The following is a 22,723-nucleotide window of genomic DNA, read 5'->3' on the forward strand; positions in this document are numbered from 1 at the left end:
TTACTATTAAACTTAGGCTATGACTATATATTTTTACTAGTTTTACTTCACTTTTCTATTTTATGTGTGCTAGATTAAACTGTTCATCTATATCACAAGATGGATCATTTGTTGCTGGTGGATTCTCTGATTCATCCCTGAAGGTTATTTTTCTTCTTAATGGTTGCTTGGATGATTTTTTTGAGTTCCTTTGGTTGGTAAAAGTTATGGGTAAACTTAATGGGTTCTTTTTTCACAGGTCTGGGATATGTCAAAGATTGGTCAACCCACCAAAATATGTAAGGATCACCTTCATTTACCATCTAAAGTTATTTTATTCCATAGAATGTCATTTGTGTAACTATTTCCTGGTGTTGGTAAAAAAGTTCAAATGTCTGGAGACTTAGGATGTCACACATAACAGTTGTGTAAACTTATATTGATCAACAGAAAGTGAAGCATTTAATTCATCAGCCAGTTCTAAATCCATAGACATCATATGTAGTGACTTTATTATAGACATCAAGCTGTAATGATATGAATTAAATTTTATAACTTATATTCCAGAATGCTACTTTTATTTCATTATTTATAATATACAAGATGTGTTATTAGGAGTATAATTTATTTTTCTATGTGAATGCATGCAAAACACTTCTCTCAACTCCCATTACACAACATATCTAAAATTACAAAGATTACCTTTTAATACAAAGTTGACTTTAAGGTCCTCTATAACTAGTTTGACAATCATATCAAATTACCTCAAGCTTTTTTCTATCTCAACCAACTGCGACTATGAAGAACTATAAAGGAGGCTGAGTTGCACAGATCAACGAGTACTCAAACAAAGTTAATGAAATATGAACCAAGTATTAAGCCATAACTAAAGAAACAATGATAAATTATGCTTAATGCAATCTCTTCAACTGTTTCTCATATGACTGGTCACAGTCTGTAAACTTTACCAATCTATTTCTTTTTTACAAACATCTGAAAGCATACAATTCTGTCATTGGTCTTGTGGAGATTTTGGGGTAGTAAAGAGATTAGATGAGGGAACATGCCTTCTTATCTAGTCATTCTTTGCTGATAATTAAGTAATTAAATGATGAGATCATGGGACAAGGTTGGTAATTAAGTATTTTGCTTACTTTTGCTGATGTTAACCTATTGTGTAGATATAATTGGAAGTCGGACATTTAGTTAGGGGAGTGCTAGGTTTTGAATTGCTATCGATAGGAAATGTGAGGTTTCAAAATGTTCTATAGGGTATTATGGACGATGCTACATGTCAAACTATTATATGTAATAGAAGCATGAGGTGCCTTTCAATCCTTGCCACATCATTAACTTGCTTGTTATTTTTCCATATTATTTGACCCTACTTTTGAGTGCGTTACTTGGTGTGACATTAAGACTTATCCATTACATCTACAGAGGTCATGGGTTCAAGTTTTAGAAATAACTTTGGTAAAAATGAGAGTAAGGCATCCTATATCTCCTTTCTCTAGATACTCCGTATATAAGAGCCTCATGCATTAGGACTTCCTTTTCTAATATTTCACTCCACTAATTGAAGTATAATATCTTTCACTTGTAGTTACATGACTAGCTAAACAAAATATTATTTCAAATTTCATCCACATACTTGATGTCAATAATATGGAATTTGGATCCTTTTGCATCAATTACTTTTAGTGTATTCATTGCCACATGTTAGTATATACCTATATCTCCTCTCGTATTAGTTTTTTTTTTCTCATCTTCTAAGGCACTTCACTTGATTAAAATTACTTCTCTATGCTTATGCACTTTAAAGTCTATTAGGTTTTTACTTTTTAGTGTTGGCAAATGTATGTAAAACAATCTAAGTGCTTTTATACATGTACACGAGCATTTCGACAAGTTTTAAAAATATTCGGACAAAATATTTTCAAGATATAGAGCAGTCAAGTCATCGCGTTCAAACACGGACTCAGGCGTTCGCACATACAGAGATAGTATTTTGGCCGTTCCAACATGGACTCAAGCGTTTGTACATACAGAGATGGTGTTTCGGCTGTTTGAACGCATCCTGCAGATGTTTAAAGCACGTTTACACGTACAGAGAAGTGTATTTACGTGTTTAAACATGCCTAGAAAAATAAGTTGGTGCATTCAAACGCACTCGGACCGTGTTCAATTGCCCTACTTAACGTGAAATTTTTGGACTTCCATGAGACTTGCTCTAACTTAGATTTAGCTTTATCTTATTAACCTATATAAGGGTCGGGATGCTCTAACCATACGGAAATTGGTTATTGCTTTTGAAAGAGACTTCTTCGAGAAATAAGGTAAACGCGAGAAATATTCCTCAACAAAAGGTAAGTAGATAAAAGTTTATACCCGATGTTATCATTGTGGCATTCCATGGCATATCAGCCCTAATTATAAATTATTACAAAAACTTAGAAGTGCTTTCATTTATGGGGTGAAAATAAAGTCTATATGGGTTAAGAAAAGTGATTTAAAATATTATGTTGTACATACTGTCGTGAAAGCTCTAAACTCCAATTTGTGGTATAAAAACAGTGGGTGTTTAAGGCATACGTCAGGTGACAAATTTATGTTTTTTAAACTTGAAGACTATGAAGGGGGAGTTGTGAAATTTGGAGATGGGAATTCAACCAAGGTAATTGGAAGGGAAAAGTTAAGTACTCTAGGTGTGCCTATACTTGAAAATTCTTATATGTTAAATGTTTAAAAACGAATCTCCTGGGTGTCGGTCAATTTCGTGATGAACATTATGAGGTAAAATTCTCCAAAATTGATTGTACTATTCTAGACTATGAAAGTAATATTATATGTTATGGGTTTAAAATATCGAATAATTGCTATGTTGAAACTTCAAATAATCTGAAATTTAACAGTGCTACTTTGGATATTGCAGATCTTTAGCATTAACGTCTTGAATATGTGAACTATAAAGAACTATTTAATTTGTCCAAAAAGTGATTAAGGGAATACCTAAGATGAATAAAAAGTCAAAAAAATGTTTGGTCCGTGTCAAATTGGAAACAAATAAGGATGTCATATAAAAAAGAAAATGCAAATACCAATGATTGTGTTTTACAACTAGTTTATATGGATCTCATGGGACCCACAAAAATTGAAAGTCTTTGAGGTAATAGATATATATTTTTAATAATTGATGATTACTCCAAATATTTCTAAGTTGCCTTTTTACGTGAAAGTCCAAAACCTTTGAAGTTTGTAAATATCTATGCATGAAATTGCAGAATGAAAAATCTAATACTTTAGTTAGGATTCGTTATGACCATAGTAGAGAATTTGAAAATAAAAATTATTCTATATTTTATGATTCTCTTAGTATTAAGTATTAATTTTTAGCACTTATAACTCTACAATAGAATGAGATTTTGGAAAAAAAGAATCGTATTGTGTAGAAAATAATGAGAGTGATGTTGCATACTAAAAAAGTTTTTTAAAGGTTTTGGGTCGAAGTTGTAAATACTGTGGTATATATAATCAATCGTGTTTATCTAAGATTAGGTACGAAAATGATAGCATATGAACTGGGGAAAGGTAAGAAACCCAATGTTAAATATTTTCGATGTGTGATAGCAAATGTTATAACTTACATGATTGAAAACATTTGACTAAATTTGACACTAGGAATAGCGAGGGCATATTTTTAGGGTATTCCAATAATAGTAGAGCATGTAAAGTATTTAATGTTGACACTTCCACTGTTATAGAATATGCAAATATCGTTGTAGATGATTACGTTGATGAAAAATATGAAATTACTCATGTTATTGTCTCTATAGGTACACTTGATGAAGATAAGAAAAAATAGTTGACTCTACAATCTAGAGAAAAAACGAGGACAAAGTATAAGAGGAGAAAGATAACGACAGCGTGTTGGAACTATCAGCCATAGTTAAATTAAATCATTTATTGGTCATAAGTGATCGGAGATATGAATAAACTAATAAAGACAAGAAGACAATACAATGCATGAGGAACCAGAGAACGTGAATAAAAGTTCTTATGGATGATTCTTGGGTCGATACAATGCATGAGGAACTATTTTATTGGAAACTATGTTTGATACTTAACTCTTAAACCTATGAATATGTAATTGGAACGAAATAGATAACAAGAATAAGAGTGGTGAATATGACAATATAGTTAAAAATAATACTAGAGTAGTAGCACAGGAATACACTCAGGTTAAGAGTATAAACTTTGACGAGACATTTGCACGTATTGTTATACTAGAAACGATTCGTATATTTCTTACCATTGTTTGTCATTTGAAATTTAAATTGTTTTAGATGGATACTAGATGTGCTTTTTTGAATTGTGTTTAAATGAAGACATATATGTTAAATAACCTAATAATTTTGAAGATCTAAATTTTCTCTCATATGTATAGACTAAAAAAAGACTCTTAAGGCTAAAATAAGTTCCAAGTGCATAGTGTGAAAAGTTGACTACTTTTTTAGTGGATGTGGGGTTTACTCGAGGAGTAGACAAGACCTTGTTTATTAGACGTGAGAACAAAAGTTTTTGCAATGTACTTTGTCTCTGCTGTAGATAAAGATATAAAATTTTGGTTCTTATAATGTCATGCCATAAAATTATTACCAACGTAGAAATCATTGCCAGAGGTACTCTTTCTATCGTCACATGAACCTATCCAATCAGAATTTGTATATTCCAATGTAGTAACGCTGGTCAAACGTAAATCAGATACCTAAAATCAACTATGCCACTGCTATATTTTATGATACGTCTCACGACAAATAAATATTTCCTTAGGTTTAGACTGAAACCTATCACATACCAATACTCAATGCAATGTTTGGTCTACTCGTAGTTAAGTATAGAAGACTATCAATCATGCTCCTATATAATGTCGTACTCATAGGAGTTCTAGCATGTTTTGCATTTTATAAACAAAATTTGTCACTAGGTTGCTAATATACTTGGTTTGAGCGATAAAAGTTTCTCTCCAATTGAGTAATTTGAAGTCCCAAAAAGAACTTCAACTCACCTATTATGCTCATTTCAAACTGACTATACATGAGATTTGCGAACTCCTTAACCAAATTTAGACTCCTTGTTCCGAAGACAGTATCATCCTTATAAATCTGTGCCACAATAAAATTTTTGTTCTCATGTCTAATGAATAAGGACTTGTCCACTTCTTGAGTGAACTCTGCATTTACTAAAAAAGTGGTCAACTTTTCACATTATACTCTGGAGCTTATTTGAGCTCTAGAGTCTTTTTTAGTTTTTACATACTAGGAGAAAATTTAGGATCTTCAAAATCATTAGGTTGTTCAACATAAACGTCTTTATTTAAAACACAATTCAAAAAAACATTTCTAATATCCTTCCGAAACAATTTAAATTTCAAATGACAAACAATAGCAAGAAGTATACAAATCTAGTCTAACAATAGGTGTAAATGTCTCGTCAAAGTTTATATCTTAACCTGAGTATATCCCTGTGCTATTAGTCTAGTTTTGCTTCTAACTATATTCATCACTCTTGTTCTTGTATATCCTATTGTTCCAATTATGTTCACATTTTTAGGGCTAGGAATTAAATATCAAACAACGTTTCTACTAAATTGCTCTAGTTTCTCATGCATTGTATTGACCCAAGAATTATCCATAAAAACTTTCTTCGTATTTTTTGGTTCAAAAGTAGATATGTAACATGTAAATGATACCTTAATTTTGTCTTCTTATTTTCATTGGTTCATATACATCTTCGATCACTTGAGACAATGGATGGTTTAATTTAACTCTGGCTGATGGTTCCAACACGCTGCCGTCATCTCTCCTTTTTTACTTTGTCTTCGTTCTTTCTCTAAATTGTTAGAGTCAACCCTTTTTTCTTATCTTCATCAAGTGTACCTGCAAAGACAATTACAGAAGTAATTTAGATTTTTCATCAATGTTATTATCTACAACAAATTTGTAGATTCCATAACAATATAAGTGTCAAGGTTGAATAATTTATATGCTCTACTATTATTAAATATCCTAAGAATATGCCCTCACTATGCCTAGTGTCAAATTTAGTCGAATATTTTCGATCTCGCAAATTATAACATTTGCAATCAGACACTGGAAAATATTTAACATTGGGTTTATTGCCTTTTCACAGTTCATATGCTGTCATTTTCGTATTTGATTTTAGATAGACACGATTGATTATATGTACCGCTGTATTTAAGGGTTCGATCCAAAATCTTTGAGAAACCTTTTTAGCATGTAATATTACTCTTATCATTTTTTACATATAACGGTCGTTTCTCTCCACAATCTCGTTTTGTTGTGGAGTTATAAGTGCTAAAAACTCAGGCTTAGTATCAAGATAATCATAAAATGTAAAATAATTTTTATTTTCTCTACCATAGTCAATTAGAATCCTAACAAAAGTAGTAAATTTTTTATTCTACAATTTCGTGTAAAAAGGCAGCCCAGGAATATCTGGAGTAATAATCAATTACTAAAAATATATATCTATTACCTCAAAGACTTTCAGTTTTTGTGGGTCCCATGAGATCCATATGAATTAGTTGTAAAACACGATCAATGATATTTGCATTTACTTTTTTGTGTGAGGTTTTTATTTGTTTTCCAAATTGACATAGACTGCACATAGTTTTTGATTTTTCATTCATCTTAGTATTCCCTTAATCACTTTTTGTTTGGACAAATTGAATAGTTCCTTATGGATCACATATCTAAGACGTTTATGCTAAAGATCTACAATGTCCAAAGTGATCTTCTAACCTTTCTTGTCTGTCGAGTCCTCCTTCCTCCTTGGGATCTTGGCCCCTTTTCCTTCTTCATCTTATCCCCTAAACACCTCAAACCATTTACCATCATCAACATTATCATCCTTAACCTTACCATCACCATCACCCCACTTTTACGTATTTTCGTCCTAGTTGTAGTCTGAATCTGCGAAGGGCGTAAATACCAAAAACGTAGATTAGGAAGTTACGGATCGACCACCCGTGATTTCGTAATATTCTGACTATGGTAGAATATCTGGTGAAAATTTTGCTTGACTACGCGAACGTTCGGACCATAACACGTTGCCGCATGGAGAGGGAAAGAAGCCTCAACCGCCATCGCTACGGTTTTTCCTTCAAATGGGGTGGAGGAGAAGAAGGGAAAGTATAAAGGATAGTGGATTTAATCCATTATTATCCATTATCACTAAAATTCAGATCTACTAATGTAAGTGAAGTCCATTATCACTTAAAGTTAGGATCCATTAGTATTTTCACTATCCGTTAACATAAGCAATGACATACCATCGGCTTCTCCACTCCCTTTCCTATGCAGCTGCAAAAACCCTAGCATAAGGTGGTGGTGAGGACTTAGGAGTCGTCTAACATGTTTCCCCTCCCTTTTCTTCTAGCTGTGCCATCGGCACGAGAAGCCTTGTATTAACTAAGATTGTTAGTACCAGTTGATCAGGGGCACAGCTTTTACTTTGGCTTCGTAGGTACTAATTCTCTGTCAAAACTACTTCACATATTTATTGCCCAACCTATCATACAGATTTTATATGACAAATGTTTAACTAATGAAAAATTTGATTCTTGTGAATGTCTTGTCGTATAGTCAAAAAAGAGATTTGAAAATTCATATCTTTAGTATGCTTTAATGCTCTAATAAAGTTTTGATTCCTTGACTTGACGTAAGTTTAGAATTTGACAGTATTGAAGTCTGCAAATTTGCTGCTCCATCATCTGTTCAATTTACTTAACAACAATCTTCAGCCAATTTGCAGGGAGAAAATGGACCCACTCAAAGTGATCATTTGCTGGGATCAGATGAGGGCAAAAGGCCATATACATTGTTTCAGGGCCACGCTGGACCTGTTTATTCATCTACATTTAGTCCTTTGGGTGATTTCCTTCTGTCTTCATCATCAGACTCCACAAGTAAAACTTTTTTGTCTTTTTTTCCTTATTTGCATCTCTAAAAAGCTATAATTTGATACAGCGATAAAATTTCTTTGCTGCAGTTAGACTATGGAGTAATAAGCTGAAGGCAAATCTCGTTTGCTATAAGGGTCACAACTACCCAGTGTGGGATGTTCAAGTAAGAATCATATTTGTGCTGTTCCACATGTTAAATTGACCAACTTTAAAGTCCTTTAGAAAGGTATATGAGACAAATGGAAATACCTCTTCTGTTTATTGCAGAAATATCATTCTTATTAGTTGATTACTCAATAAGAACTTTCAAATTTTTCATGTTGGAACTTCGACATCCTAGATCACAATAAACATGTGGATCTTCACTTTCAGTATCCATCTTACAGACTCAACAACATTAGTGATGTCTAGGAATATTAAAGCCAACCCCTTTATGAATACCTGTGTGGCTGTGCGTGTTGTATTTATGTACATATTGTCTGTAATCATAATTTACCTATTTATAAACTTTCTACCTATCCGCCTACCTATCTACCTAAGATATAAATGGATAATCAAATATCCATTCAGTGTGCATACTCCATTTAACATGTCACATTTCTTGTATATTTGGATATAACTTTAGTAATGAAGTCTGGAGTTAGATTTATGGCATTAATTTTAACTGGAACATGCTTTAGACAAAATATGTGATACTATGCACGTTCACTCTACTATGTGTATATGCAAGTCATATTACTATTTCTCGCCAAATGCACTCTCTAGACTCTAGAGATAAGTGGATTCGGACAGGTGACATCCGCCCTATGGTAATCTCTACCTTGCTAAGAATGGACTCTAGTTTCCCAACCACATATTGTCTAGCAAAATGAAATTCTCTCCTTTTAGCCACATGATAGTAATCTCTTCTCTCAGTGACTCCTGCAGCCCTATGTATATCTAAGTTGAACCTTTCAGTATGGCAACCATTAGCCAGTAGGCTATTGGACCAAATACAGGGGAAATTTGTCCTCTTGAATCTGGGCCTTATTGGCCGATTAAATCAATAGAAGTGTAAACGGAGCGTCTTTTGGGCCATTGTAAGAGATTCTTGATAGATATGGGTTATCCTTCACTTTGATGGCTTTAAGAAGATTCAGCTTAATTAAGAAAATTCTTCATATTGTCACATGAGGTCTTAATTGATCCTAACTACCTCCTAACTACCTAATACATTTTAGGAGCCTATTTTACTTTATGCTTAATAATAGGGCCAACCATTATACCTAATAAATAGTAATGGGGCCCATTACAAGTCTTTGAAGGCTGAGAGAATCCGAAAGGATTTCTACGTATTTGTAGATAGTGTGGCCCAACACAATTAGTTGAGTTTGAGGATTGAGGAGAATAATCTTTACTTATGTAGGCAAGAGAATCTCATATTATGATTTCTCACCTAATATGCCTAAATTTGTAAACATAATCGTCAGCTAGATAATTTTTCTGCCATTGATGTGTCTATAGCTCTTATTACTCTGTACATATGAAGTATCAAGCGACATGTCTTGAATGTTGCCTGATACCTATTTAACTTGCTATGAAGACCTCTCTTTGAGGTCTCTTTGTTGGTAGGCTTATTTCTCAAAAACAATAAAAATAAATAAGTAAATAAATAAAAGGAGAGAGAGATCTAGAAGAGGAGAAAGTCGGTCTGAGGATGGGAACTACAGATCCCATCAAATCCAAGACCAATCATGCTAGATGTAGGAAAATGAAGCTAGATCTATTATTTGTAAGTTGTTCTGTATAGTTTTTGTGCTAAATCTATATTAAATTCCATTCAAAACAATGAACTAAAGGGAAAACATGGATTTCCTGAAATTTTGCCACAAATTTCAAAAGTTATGAAGTTAACATGTCAAAGTTATTCAAATTGGATGAAAATCAATGTCAGGATATATTACATTAACTCAATGAGTTGTTAAACACTGTTGAGCTAAAATTTTAGCATAACTAGAAATTATGTGGTAATGTTGTTTGCCCACAAATTATGCGTTGATTCATATTTCTACTTAATTATTTTATATGTTTAACAAAATAGATCTTTTATAACATTATCTAGAGGTAAGACTCTAATGTAAGCTTTAATACACATATTTTAATATGAAAGATGTGTAAAAAAACCTATTAAAAGTTGTGCTGAGGTTTGCCGAGTTGGCATGGGGCATGCTGAATGGAACATGCCATGCTGTTAGGGAGTCAGCATGACACGTGCCACTAGCACTTTATTAAGATATGTTGTATATGTTCAAAAGATGGGGAAATATGCTAGAAAAATCCAAATTGATCAACATACCATTCTGAGAGGTCAAACATGAGTTCCTCATTGATAAGTACTCATTTCCTTATCTTTATCATGCCAAAACCAGCCTACTTAATACTTCTATTTGCTTTATGTTTTGGTTCTTTGTACAAACATCTTGCATTTCTTAATTTATTCAATATTTAGGTATATTCAAATCTACCTCTCAAAAGGTTCTTGCAATTTTTGCCTCTACAAGAGTGAGTTTCTATCTAGATATCCTCTACACACAGTCTTTCATGCTAATATTAGGCCCTATTTGGTTTGAATTTAAGTCCTTAATGTGGCTAGTTAGCTTTATTTTAGCCATGGTTTAGATAGCTTGAACTAGGCTAAGAGGGTAATAATTGTATTTGATGTGATATGAAAATGTGAAAAATATCATTTTTAAGGGAAATAGATGATTTGTAAAATTAATGGACCAAAATGCCCTTTCATTTTGATGATATTAGATGAAAATATTATTAGTAAGTAAAATTAATTTGTTAAAGTTTAAAAGTATATCAAGAAAATTGTATCTTTTGGAAGAAAAAATATTTTATTGGGCTAGCATGCCTGTAAATCTGCAAGCAAGCCTGCATATTACTTACTCTTTGTTTTTTCTTTTAAATTGCGAGCCTGTAAATCTATTGCTGGCTTACAAGTCCGTAAGTCACTATTTTATTATTATTATTATTATTATTTAAAGGTTGCAAACCTGTAAGTCTAGTGCTGGCTTACAAGCTCGCAATCCTACTATAATGTAAGGGCATTGTTTTTTTCCTTTTCTTTTCCTTTTTTTGTCTTACTGTAAGCCCACTACATTAACTGTTACTTTTTTTTAGTCTTGTGAGGTTATAAATCCACATGTAAAGTTAATTTTTTTTAAACAAAACTTCTTAATATTGCAAACTTTTTTAAAAAATAAGTGAAAGTAAGCTATTATGGGCTTACAACCATTTGCTAACTTAGAAGCACACAAGCCCATAATGATGTTATAAGCTATTGCGGACATTGGCAAATTTTAGATTTTTTTTAGAGGGAAATTAAAGATATATGAGATAAAATTTGAAATAGGAGTATCATTATTATCTTGCTGTGACATAAAAAGGTAAAAATATATATTTTTTAGGAAAATTTAGTATTTGTCATACAAATAGTACCAAAATATTATTATTAGATTTGTAAAACATAAATGTAAGTCATTTCAAGGGTAAAATTAGAATTTGAAAAAAATTTAAATTGAAATGCAAGTCATCACAGGTCCCTAACCAAGTTTATGGACAAACCCTGAACTCAAACCAGATGCCACCAAAGACTTTTGGTTGGGCACTGGGTTTATAGAGAAATGTTGGAACTTTCTTAAGGGAAATTATATATAGTGCTTCGCGCCTGACTGGCCAAGTGCCTGCCTAACTACGTAGGCAAGTGCCTATGCTCAAATTGCCTTAATGGCTGACATAGTATATAGACATGGTTCACTAATTCCTACGGCTGCCATGCATTGACTATTCGGTAAAACCTTGGGTTTTTTTAACCCCAAAGTGTTCTCTTAAGTGGCTAAAAGGGTGCTAAAATATTTTTGCAACAATTTGACATGAATTTGTAGTCTAGCTCACTCTATATATATATTGCATTGATTATGTGTTTATGTTTGTGTGTGTGTGATGTACATGAAAGAAAACACTTCTTGAAGGTTTTATATGCAAGAAGTCCAAGATTTGTGGATTTAGGATTGCTATGATTTCAGATAAGAAAGATAAATGAGAGGACCTCAACTAACTTTCAAAAGCATTGAACTAATTAGCTGTGTTAATCAAATTAGATCATCTTCATTAAACATCATTGCAGTGTACTTTATTTTAATTTGAGGGAACCAGCCTGTTAACATAAGGTATTCTGAATTGTTGTTGATGGACCAATGGTACCTTTAGAAGGTACTAATTCAAGCATCAGTAGGGCCTTAATTTAGTCATATTCAAGTGAAACTTTTTTTGACCTTCATTTACAGATTTGCATATTCTTAAAAAGCCATTATTAACATTAGCAATCTGGCCGTTCTACCTGTTATAAGGAGTAATGTCCTGAGGTTCCTTATGCTGTGTTATCTTATAAACTGATCAATGGTACCTGTTATAACTTGCCTGTGTCGTTTCTCAAGTATAAAGAACCATCAAGCACCAAATCTCATTGTACTTCTTTTTGTGTAATTGAGTGTATATTTGTTTACATTGTGGTACCTGACTATTCATATATTTTCCTCTTGTTTGCAGTTTAGCCCAGTTGGCCATTATTTTGCGAGTGCTTCACATGATCGGACTGCTAGAATTTGGTCAATGGAGAGAATTCAGCCTTTGCGCATAATGGCTGGACATCTTTCTGATGTAGATGTAAGTACCATCTTGTAATTTGATGTGGTTATCAATAACAATCAGTTCAGTCTTTATAAGCTTTTGATTCAGTCACTTCACTCTGGTATTATATACTTGATCTGACTTCTGATTTGTTTGAGCATCTACTGAAAATACAGAAGCCGAGAGTTTGAAATAAGGGATGTCTTAATTTCACGACCTGCCCAGCCTAACTTGTTTATTGCTGTTTACTCTTATTTTCACTTTTTCCTAATTGAGTTGCTGCATTTTCATTAGATCACTGAAAACCAACCTACCTCGGATTAGTAGGGTGGCTTTTAGTGATTAAATGAAAAATGTATTGGTCGCTCAAGAAGTTTCTCAGCGATTTAATGGTTTATAGTGAGAAGGTAGTGATTTAATGGTTTATAGTGAGAAAGCAGGGTGTAAATCAAGGTTCCCAGTATCAGGATCGAGATTGGTATTGGCTGTCTAGAAAAATGATGCGTATCGGCCGTTCGTATCGGATCGGATTATTTTTTAATTATATAAAATTCTAAATATTAATTAAAAATACAGAAAAATTTAGAAAAATGATAGGAAAATAAGAAAATAAAAATTACTTATATATGAAATCTAAAAACTTAAAAAATATATTAACTTACGCAAAATTTAAAACTTTGATGAATACCGAATTGGTTCTCGTAAATTTTTATAATCTTCATCATCATAATCACCATAAGTTTGTAAATATTGATATCTGAGACCTGATGCTCCAAAAGGTGATTCCATCATACTAGTCATATTGTATGGATCTTGTTGTGTGACTTGCATCTGAGGATAATAGCATTTGAATCTTGTGTCTGAGAATACTAAGGATTCTAAGGATACTGAGGATAATAACTAACATGTGGATCTTGTGATGGCTCTAAATAATAAATACTCGATGTACCATAATCATATGAATTAACATTCTCATGACGACGTCGCTGATATGTATATAAATCCTCAGTTTCTCTGTCTTCAGTTTTTATGCCTTCTTAACTTTCTTTAACAAATGTAGATGAGATAGATGAGATGATCTCACCACTATTTGAATTATCAGGATTATGACTAGTAGTAGTAGGTATATTATCTCTCGCTGTTGAACGGCTCGTACTAGTCTCTGCCCTTGTCGTGGTCTTCCCCAATATCTTATCTAATCATAGGTTATCTCTGTCATCTAATAACCTGTCATCTATTTTTCTGATTCATGGAGTCAAGGGGTCTGCTTCATCAAAAACATGATTTAAATCAATCAGTTGTTCATTTTCCTTTTTTCCTATTAAATTTCTCTCCATCAATCTCATATTATAATGACAAAAAACTAATTTTCTCTAATATTTTCATTGTCAATCGGTTGCATATTTTTATGTGGATTGAGGAAAAAGTAATTCAATTTCTTTTACACTTGTCATTACTGTCTACAAGTCTTAATACTTTAATAAGAGGCTCAAATACTGCGGTGGCAATTGTAATATTATCCCAAAATGTATTTCCAAGAACCATATTTTCAAAGTTTTACCTAAAGATTTATCTTTAGGTTTTATATTCTTAATTTTTATAGACCACTCCTGTGATGCAAACATCCGCATAATATCATCCTTGTAGCGTATGATACTCTCCAAGGGTATAAAGTGAGTGGCAAATCTAGTGATGCGGGGTTTGATGATCTCCCTACCACCAGTCATCTGCCTGAATAAATTAAGAATCCAACTATAGTTATATATAAAATTTGTCAATCTCTGACCTTCATGTATGACTATGTCAATTTCAAGCTCTTTTGTAATATCCTCTAACATTAGATCAATATAATGTGTAGCACATGGGGTTTAATTTAAATGAGGTCTTTTTATCATAAGTAAATTTTCAGCAGCTTTATAATTGGCCCCATTATCAGTAACCACTTGGATTACGCTTTATAGTTGGCCCCACTAGGGCCGATCTCGATCCGTTTCGGCTGATCCCGAGTGGGATCGGTCGAAATTGGGAACGTAAATCATGGATCCCAACCTAGAAGGATCAGAATTGACTATCCCAACCCGAAATTAGCCTGATGGCTAGTATCGGACTGGTATCAACGAGTTTTAATTGTATCAGTTGGATCAGCTGAAGCTGGCCAAAATGAGTTTTTAGAGATTCGGGTAAAATATAAAATAGATTCGACCAAGGGGATATCAATAATTGATATCATAAGCTGCATTCTTTTCAAGTTTCAGTTTTTACTTTTTTTTCTCACCCCTCATACTTCACTAAGCTCATTGATGAGCTTCACCAAGTTTCAGTTTTACTCTTGTAAACTCGAGCGAGTGTTTTTTCTCTTTTACTATTTTTTGAAACGAATTTCTCTTTTTCTCCCAGTCTTTAACTTTTCCTTTCTTACTGCTGCAAAACAACAATGAAGAGAATTTTCTCTTCATCTTATTTCTACAGCAATAATTTACGAGCATATAAATTTGCTAGATTTAGCTCGGAATTCATCATAGTTTTGAGTGAGTACTTTTTAATTTTTAGATCTGTTTTTAGAATGTTTATGTAATTAAAAAATAGCCAAATACCATATCAATTAATATGGGTAGTCGATACGACAATACTTATCTTTTCTTCGGGTGCATATCAGCTAATATAGCCGCTATTTATCATTTCTTTGTGCGTCTAGTCCTGAATCCAATCCTGATACTTGGAACCTTTGTGTAAATAACAATAACAACTGAAGGCAAGGTGCAAAATGAGAAATTCCCTTGAAATTATAGTAATCTGTTAATATCTTCACTTTTTTCTGCTTTGAAAAGGAGAAAGCATATACCATTTTTGCTATATTCTCTATAAGTAAAGTAGTGTTAAAAGAGTAATAGGAATTAGCAAAATCCGTCAGCAAGGTTAACAAAAGGAGTTGAAATGCATCACGCGTCTCACTATTTGAATGACATGTGGTGTGATTTGTGAATTTTGGGCCTACTTAGCATCCAAATTCTTTGGACATGAATCTAGGGGTGAAAACGGATCCGATACGGATCGGATAGTGCTCAACCCATAACCGGATCCGTATTTTTAGTTCGGATACGGATTCGGATACGGATATTGGATGGATAGCAAAATTAAAAACCATATCCTAACTAAACGGATACGGATAATTTTCGGATAAAGGATTGGATCTTAAACGGATATTGATTAAATTTAAAATAATTATAATATTTTATTTAAATATAATTAACACAAAATTATTAAGAGTTTTACAACAAATAATTTTTTGTATGTCAAATATATAAAATTAGAGAAATTAATCTCTATAAATAATATATAACGTATTATTAGTAATAATATTAATACTTACTATTTAAATAAGCAAACTAAAAACTGTAAATCATTTTAAAAAATATGCGAATAAACGGATATTCGATATCTGTATCCGAATTCGAAAAATATATCTGACCCGTATCCGAATCCGTATTCGAATTTTTTTTCAAAAATTCTATCCGAATCCGTATCCGAATCGAATAGAAATTTTTTATCCGAATCCGATCCGAGTCGGGTCGGATAGCAGGTCGGGTCGGAGAAAATCCGACCCGTTTTCACCCCTACTTGAATCCCATTTGTTCTGATATGCATAACTTTTCATGTTCTCCACAAGGTCATTACTTATTGGATTTTGCATTTTCATTTATGTGGGATGTATTCTGTCCTTACGTCCAAGGCATGTATTTAGACAATATAAACACTAACCAATTCTTAGTCACTGATGCCAAGCTTGATTGGTAGTAATTCTCTTTATTGTGTATTGATCTAGCCAATTTGTAGTCATTTGTAGTTTGGGACCACTCAATACTGTTCAGGAGCAGCATAATCAGCTGGTAAGACTACATAGTGTAGGTTTGTGAGTCCAATGATATGATATGACCACACAAATATTGAGAAACATATGCATGTTTGGAGATAGAATAACTCTTCATTTCCTTCAATATAGATTAATCTGATACATTATTGAATATTGATACTCACTGAATTACTAAGGCCCTGTTTGGTTTTCGGTTATGAGAAAATCTAGAGTAGCTATTCTAATTTCTTACTTTTAAAATTGTACCTCTAATCTAGAATAATGTAATTTAATGTTTGGACTAGAACAGTGGTATAATAATTACCTTTGATGTAACATAAAGTTGAGATGAAGTACAAATAAGAAGTGAAATCGACTCAAATACCCTTGATTTGACACATAAATTTAAATTATTCTCTTTTTTTTTGGTATATATGCATTGCATACTTGCTTAATTGAGTAAAAAATGAGATAAATGAGAGAAGATATATACAAAAATTGAACGGGAATATTTGGTTTATGGAATGAGATAAGTGGGCGGAAGAAGAGAGGAGAGATGATTTTTGTAATAACTTTAGTCAAATCAAGGGTAAAATTTTAATTAGACTTATATATGGAATAATTTGAATTATAGTGTTTTTGATATTGAGTATGGATAATTTGATGTTTGATTGCAAATTTAGAGTAGTGTTCCTTAATCTAGAATATTAAAAAAGATAACCTAGAACTAAATGGGGGCTAAAATTTTAGAGAATGTTAGATTTGTTCTATTTTCTAATCATTAGATTTTGAAATATATGTATATATGTGAGTGAATACTACAAACTTCAAGTCCATCATATGTCTAGCCATTGTTTGTGCCTTGGGATTGTAGAAAACTTATCCCAATTTGGAGAAATAAAAAGTGCTCACATTTTATTGCCTCGTGATGAGCTTTCTCAGATCTCAAAATGCATTTAATTGCTACAGAAGTTTTTAAATTCTTTATACATTTGACATTAAGTTTGTAGTCTTTCTCTCCCTCTCTCTCCCTCACACTGCCCCCTTCCTCGGCCTCCTTTTCCTATCGCTGAAGGCCTTGCTAAGGCCTATTTGAGCAATGCAGTGTGGCATTTATTTAGTTATAACTGCTCATAAATCCTTTTATCCAAGAATTATGGTTCTAGCCAGTTTCATGAGTTCTGGCTGAAATTGGCTGATACTGCTGAAACCAGTGACAAAATAAGTCAAACTGTTTCAAAGCAGGTGAGTTGACAAATTTCTGATGATTTTCAGACTATCCAGTTGAAAGTAATATGTTTCAGCCAAAGTTTTAAACCATGTTTATCAGTGTATGATCTGACAACTGCTCTTTCATTCTTTCTCACAGGATTTACAATTATAACAAATGATATAAACTACCAAGCAAGTGTTTCATAATTATCTATCAGGCAAAATAAAATGTATGAGACATGTCTATAAATATTTCTAATATAAGTTCTTAGAAAGCATTATAAATAATGGTGCTTTTCACTGTGACATCAACTTTAATCATGGGTGTCATTAGAAGTTCAAAACCGAAGATTGATTTTCTGGCAACATCTATATTCCGACTGTTAATTGTCAAGTCAAGTCATTAACCATTGAAAGTACTGTTTGTTGTTGACAAGTGTCCTTTTTAGTGGATGTTTGAAGGTGGAAATTCTATTTAAAAATAGCACACCAGAGGTAATAATTACAGTTTTGCTTCATTTATTTATTATTATTGCACCAATCGAGTTGTAGCTTCTTTTCATATGGTATTTTTGTGTAAGGTTGTGTACTTTTGCCCCCATTTTTGTATTCCCACTTGCATGCTTCTGATTATATTGGCCCCACAGGCACACACAAAGTGAAATTGTTTCTAATTGATTTGTATTTGCCTGTCAAAAAAAATGTATATCTTTCAGTGTGTACAGTGGCATGTAAACTCTAATTACATTGCCACCGGCTCTAGCGACAAAACTGTTAGATTATGGGATGTACAGAGTGGGGAATGTGTACGTATCTTTATTGGCCATAGGAGTATGGTTTTGTCACTGGCAATGTCTCCTGATGGCCGATATATGGCTTCTGGTGATGAAGATGGTACCATCATGATGTGGGATCTCTCTACTGGACGGTGTGTTTCACCACTAATGGGCCATAACTCCTGTGTGTGGACACTTGCTTTCAGGTATTTAATCACACTCTTCCTTGATCTTCAGTATATGATTTTCATGTCTTTTACTAGGAAAATTAAGTAGAACTGCATAGGAATGATAAAGGAGATAGGAAGAGCTGATCAGAGTACTTATTAGTTGATACCTAGTTTTGAGTGATACTGGAAGAGAGGTTATGAGACTTTGAAATTACACTGGTCCTTATCATCATCTTACTGGCATACAGTTAATTAGCTCTACTATAAGCTGGTAATTGTGTTGTATAGCTAATGCCAGAGAGAATTAATTGCATACACCAGCTTATAGTAGAGCTAATAATTGTATTTCAGGATGATGAAGATAAAGGACCAATAGTTTCAATGTTCTGTAACCTCTCTCTCTCTCTCTACATTATATATATATATATATATATATATATATATATATAATAAAGTTGCAATATTTTATGGATTGTTAATCCTTTCATAACCTTTAGTTGTGAAGGAACATTGCTTGCTTCTGGATCTGCTGACTGTACTGTAAAACTATGGGATGTCACTTCCAGCACAAAGGCTCTGAAGATGGAGGACAAGTAAGTTGGTCAATGTTATTGTGAGCATAATTTACCTTGCATCCCGTGTTAAATTGATGGAAACCTTGTATTACTTGCTTAAGCAGTAAAGCTAGCTCTACGAACCGCCTGAGATTATTGAAAGCTCTACCTACCAAAGCAACTCCTGTTTATTCCTTGCGGGTAAGAGATTCTATTTTCCTTAATTAATTCTGATGGAAGGTTGCTTTCCACTGAGAATTGACAATTGATATTTGTTTCTTGCACCTTCTGGCAGTTTTCGCGGAGAAATCTTCTATTTGCAGCTGGTGCTCTTTCCAAACTCTCATGAACTGCTACTACTTTAAGTGGCAGATCACAAACCTAGTGAGAAGAAGCTGTTCATACAATCTATTTGACCTTCTGCATGCTTGGCTGTTTGCAACTGAGACTTCTAACTTCTCTTGTATACCTAGTTGTCTACCTCTGCTCTTGTCCTCTGATCTTTTAATTTCTTCATGGAAGGTGCAACTCTTCCCATTCCATTACACGATTATCTTGAATTTTACACTACATGATGTCCTCGAGATATTGTAATTATTGCTAAATTATTATTTTTAGGAAAATATTGTTGATAAGCTGATGTGACTGCTCATCTCTTTGTTCCTACAGATTTTTTTTTTTAGATCTAACTACTCTGTCCTATTTGTGGAGCTTTTTTTGGGACAGTACTGCCATTATTTACTCATTTAATTTATTTCCAAACTGAATTATTAAAGTTAATTTTATCAAGGATCTAACTTTGGTAAAATTGGACAGTGACTTCAATAAGTAAATTGCTAAACTAAAGAGTGATTTATTTGAAAGTAATTTTCTTAAATAAGTCTGTTGATTAGGGAAGCGATTAACATAAGTACCGACCATGTTAGCCCCTTAATATATTTTTCTTTCTTCTTTTGGTTGCATGAATCGCTTATATAGTATTCACTTGTGAATAAGGTTAGAACAGACATTATTATTCTAATTTTTAATATCAAGATAAGCGAGCTAATATTGATATAAGATATTTTAATGTTTAGTTTAGTATTATTATAAGGAGTAATAATTATATTTGATGTGATATAAAATTAAAGAATAATAAAATTAGGAATTAATGATGTTTTAAACCAAATAATAAAAGATGCCCTTGAGTATATATTTAAATAGTATTTTTTTGAAATGATATTATTTTTTATTACAACTGTCGATTTAATAAACTCTATAAACTTGCATTATATTGTATTTAATGTATACTTCCTTACATTTCTCAACTTTGTATTGTCGACGGAAAACAATTTTTATAAATTTTTCTGCATTATGTGAGTATGTGAGGTAATACTACGCACCCAGGTATCCGGGATAATACCCTGCACTACGCGTGTATGTGGGATAACGTAGAGTTTGTACGAGCTATTCGGGAATATTTATAAATTTTCTCACATAATGTGGGTATACGAGGATATAATCATGAACATCCTGCACTGTACCGATATACATACGGGGTTGTCTTTAGAAAGATCGATATACATACGGGGTTGTCTTTAGAAAGAATAGAGGAGAGAAAGTATAGCAATTGATATGACCGGTAATTATATACTATCGTCTCAAAGGTAAAATAATAATCCTAGGTTATTAATAAATTAATTAAGATGAGAGAGAATATTAAATTAGTATATTAGAAAAGGATAATTTTGGTTTTTAGTTACTACGTCACAATAAACTCATTCCTATTCCACACAAATGAACGGAGGCTTAGCGATTTATTATTTTAATACAATTTGCTTATCCAAACAGTAAGAACAATGAAAATTGCTATCCAATTTAGGGACCATGTTGTGCCAGGTGAACCTTAATCTGATGTGGCAAAGATTCACACAGTTTCCACTTCTTTAAAAAACTATTGAAGTCTTAAAGTTTTGTAAAAGAAACAGGACAATAATTAAAAATAAATAAAAAACTCTCTATTCATATATCTTGATGTGATTTTCCCACAATCTTTTCCAATGAAATATGCATGCAGGAAGCTAACAACAGACATGACAGCAGTAGCTTTCACAGTAGGTCTCCTTATTTTGTTCCTTTATAGGTAAAATTCTGATCATTGTCACCTCTCAATTCTAGAAGGATTTGTTTCCCTTCTCGTACTATAACAGCATGATATGTGTTAGTCTCATGTGTCAGTCAAATCTCTCAGCACTACAATTATCTCAAAGGTTTAATTTTCCAGCCTCCATTATCTAAATCATTACTTATTAATTACTTATTTAGTGTTTGGTGAGAACTAACTATACTTGTTTGGTGGGAGGGAGTAATTACAATAATTAGTGGTCATATGCAATATATAAAAAGTTTTAAATACTGCTTTAATGAGTCAAAAGTAAGAAAAAACAAAAGGTAGTTTTGGGAAGTATCTCTTTCTACTTTCTCTGCCTAACATTATCTTTCTACTTTCTCTGCCTAACATTATAAAGTGGAGGAATTTCAGAAAGTGTACTTTTCTTCCTACTAATTAAATCAAACACACTCTAAAACCTTTAAGATAAGTTTAAGGGTAAGATGTAAACTAGCTATGTGTAGATAGACATGATTATCGGGCGGGTCAGGTCGGGTTTGGGTCAGGCCTTTTGGGCTAACTAGGCTTAAGTATTTGTTCACGGTCCGAACCACCAATCACTTGGGCCGGGCTAGAATAGTCTTGTCCGTTACCACCCGTTGGCCCATGAGAGATCGAGTTAGCCGATCGGGCCGGGCTGGCCTAACCCACCAATCATTCGGCCTAACCCATATTTTAGCTATTTTAAGAATTTTTTTACTATTAACTTATTTTTGAAAAATATATTTATGTTCCTCCATTTAAAAAAAAAAAATAAATTAAAAAATTTAAATGTGTGCTTAAAAAAATGTAAAGCAGTTTAGTACCAAAATTTTAATTGATTTTTACTATAGTAGAACGGGTAAATACTGTAGCAGAACGGGCGAGCCTAGTTGCGGGCTAAATAGGCAGGCTTTCAGACTGGGTCGGGCGAGTAAAGGGCTGGCGCGTGCCGCCCATGGGTAATTTGGGCTCGGGCCGAGCTTAGCCCGATCCAAACTGAGTCGGGTCGGGTTGGGCATGGGCAGGCTGGGCTATTTGATCAGGTATGTGCAGAGTAGTATAATGATTAATGAAATATGCTAAGATCTAAGTCCCAAGTAGCTGAGTATTGTCTAATAATTCTCCTTAGTTAAAAGAGACATTTTGATATATATCCAAAAAGATGGAGATTTTATATTTTAAAATATGATAGAATTCGAAATCATGACTTTTGCTGCAATAATATAATTTCTCTAAAAACTCAAAACTATTAGGGATGCATAGGTTTTATATTTTATATTCTAACATGAATTGTATTATTTTCCAACTTTTACGGCACCACAGCCAAGAGAGAGAGAGAGAGAGAGTCATACAACCTTGGCTATAAAGAATTCATACCCTCACTAACTTGATC

General features: G+C 33.0%; 1 protein-coding gene across 1 annotated transcript in view; it reads left to right on the top strand.

Moving 5' to 3' along the window:
* The window catches only part of LOC140766957 (transcription initiation factor TFIID subunit 5), a 34,408-nt gene extending 14,557 nt beyond the window's left edge, over positions 1-19,851 (top strand). The window contains exons 11-19 of the mRNA XM_073106675.1: positions 74-143; positions 239-278; positions 7,802-7,966; positions 8,050-8,126; positions 12,557-12,673; positions 18,416-18,681; positions 19,143-19,238; positions 19,325-19,400; positions 19,495-19,851. Coding sequence (XP_072962776.1) covers positions 74-143; positions 239-278; positions 7,802-7,966; positions 8,050-8,126; positions 12,557-12,673; positions 18,416-18,681; positions 19,143-19,238; positions 19,325-19,400; positions 19,495-19,548 — 961 coding nt within the window. The 3' untranslated portion in view covers positions 19,549-19,851. The remainder of the gene's footprint in view (positions 1-73; positions 144-238; positions 279-7,801; positions 7,967-8,049; positions 8,127-12,556; positions 12,674-18,415; positions 18,682-19,142; positions 19,239-19,324; positions 19,401-19,494) is intronic.
* The last annotated feature ends 2,872 nt before the right edge of the window (positions 19,852-22,723 follow it).

The sequence above is a fragment of the Typha angustifolia genome, chromosome 9 (genome assembly GCF_048772165.1).
Source record: "Typha angustifolia cultivar Huaian chromosome 9, ASM4877216v1, whole genome shotgun sequence".
Lineage (NCBI taxonomy): Eukaryota > Viridiplantae > Streptophyta > Magnoliopsida > Poales > Typhaceae > Typha > Typha angustifolia.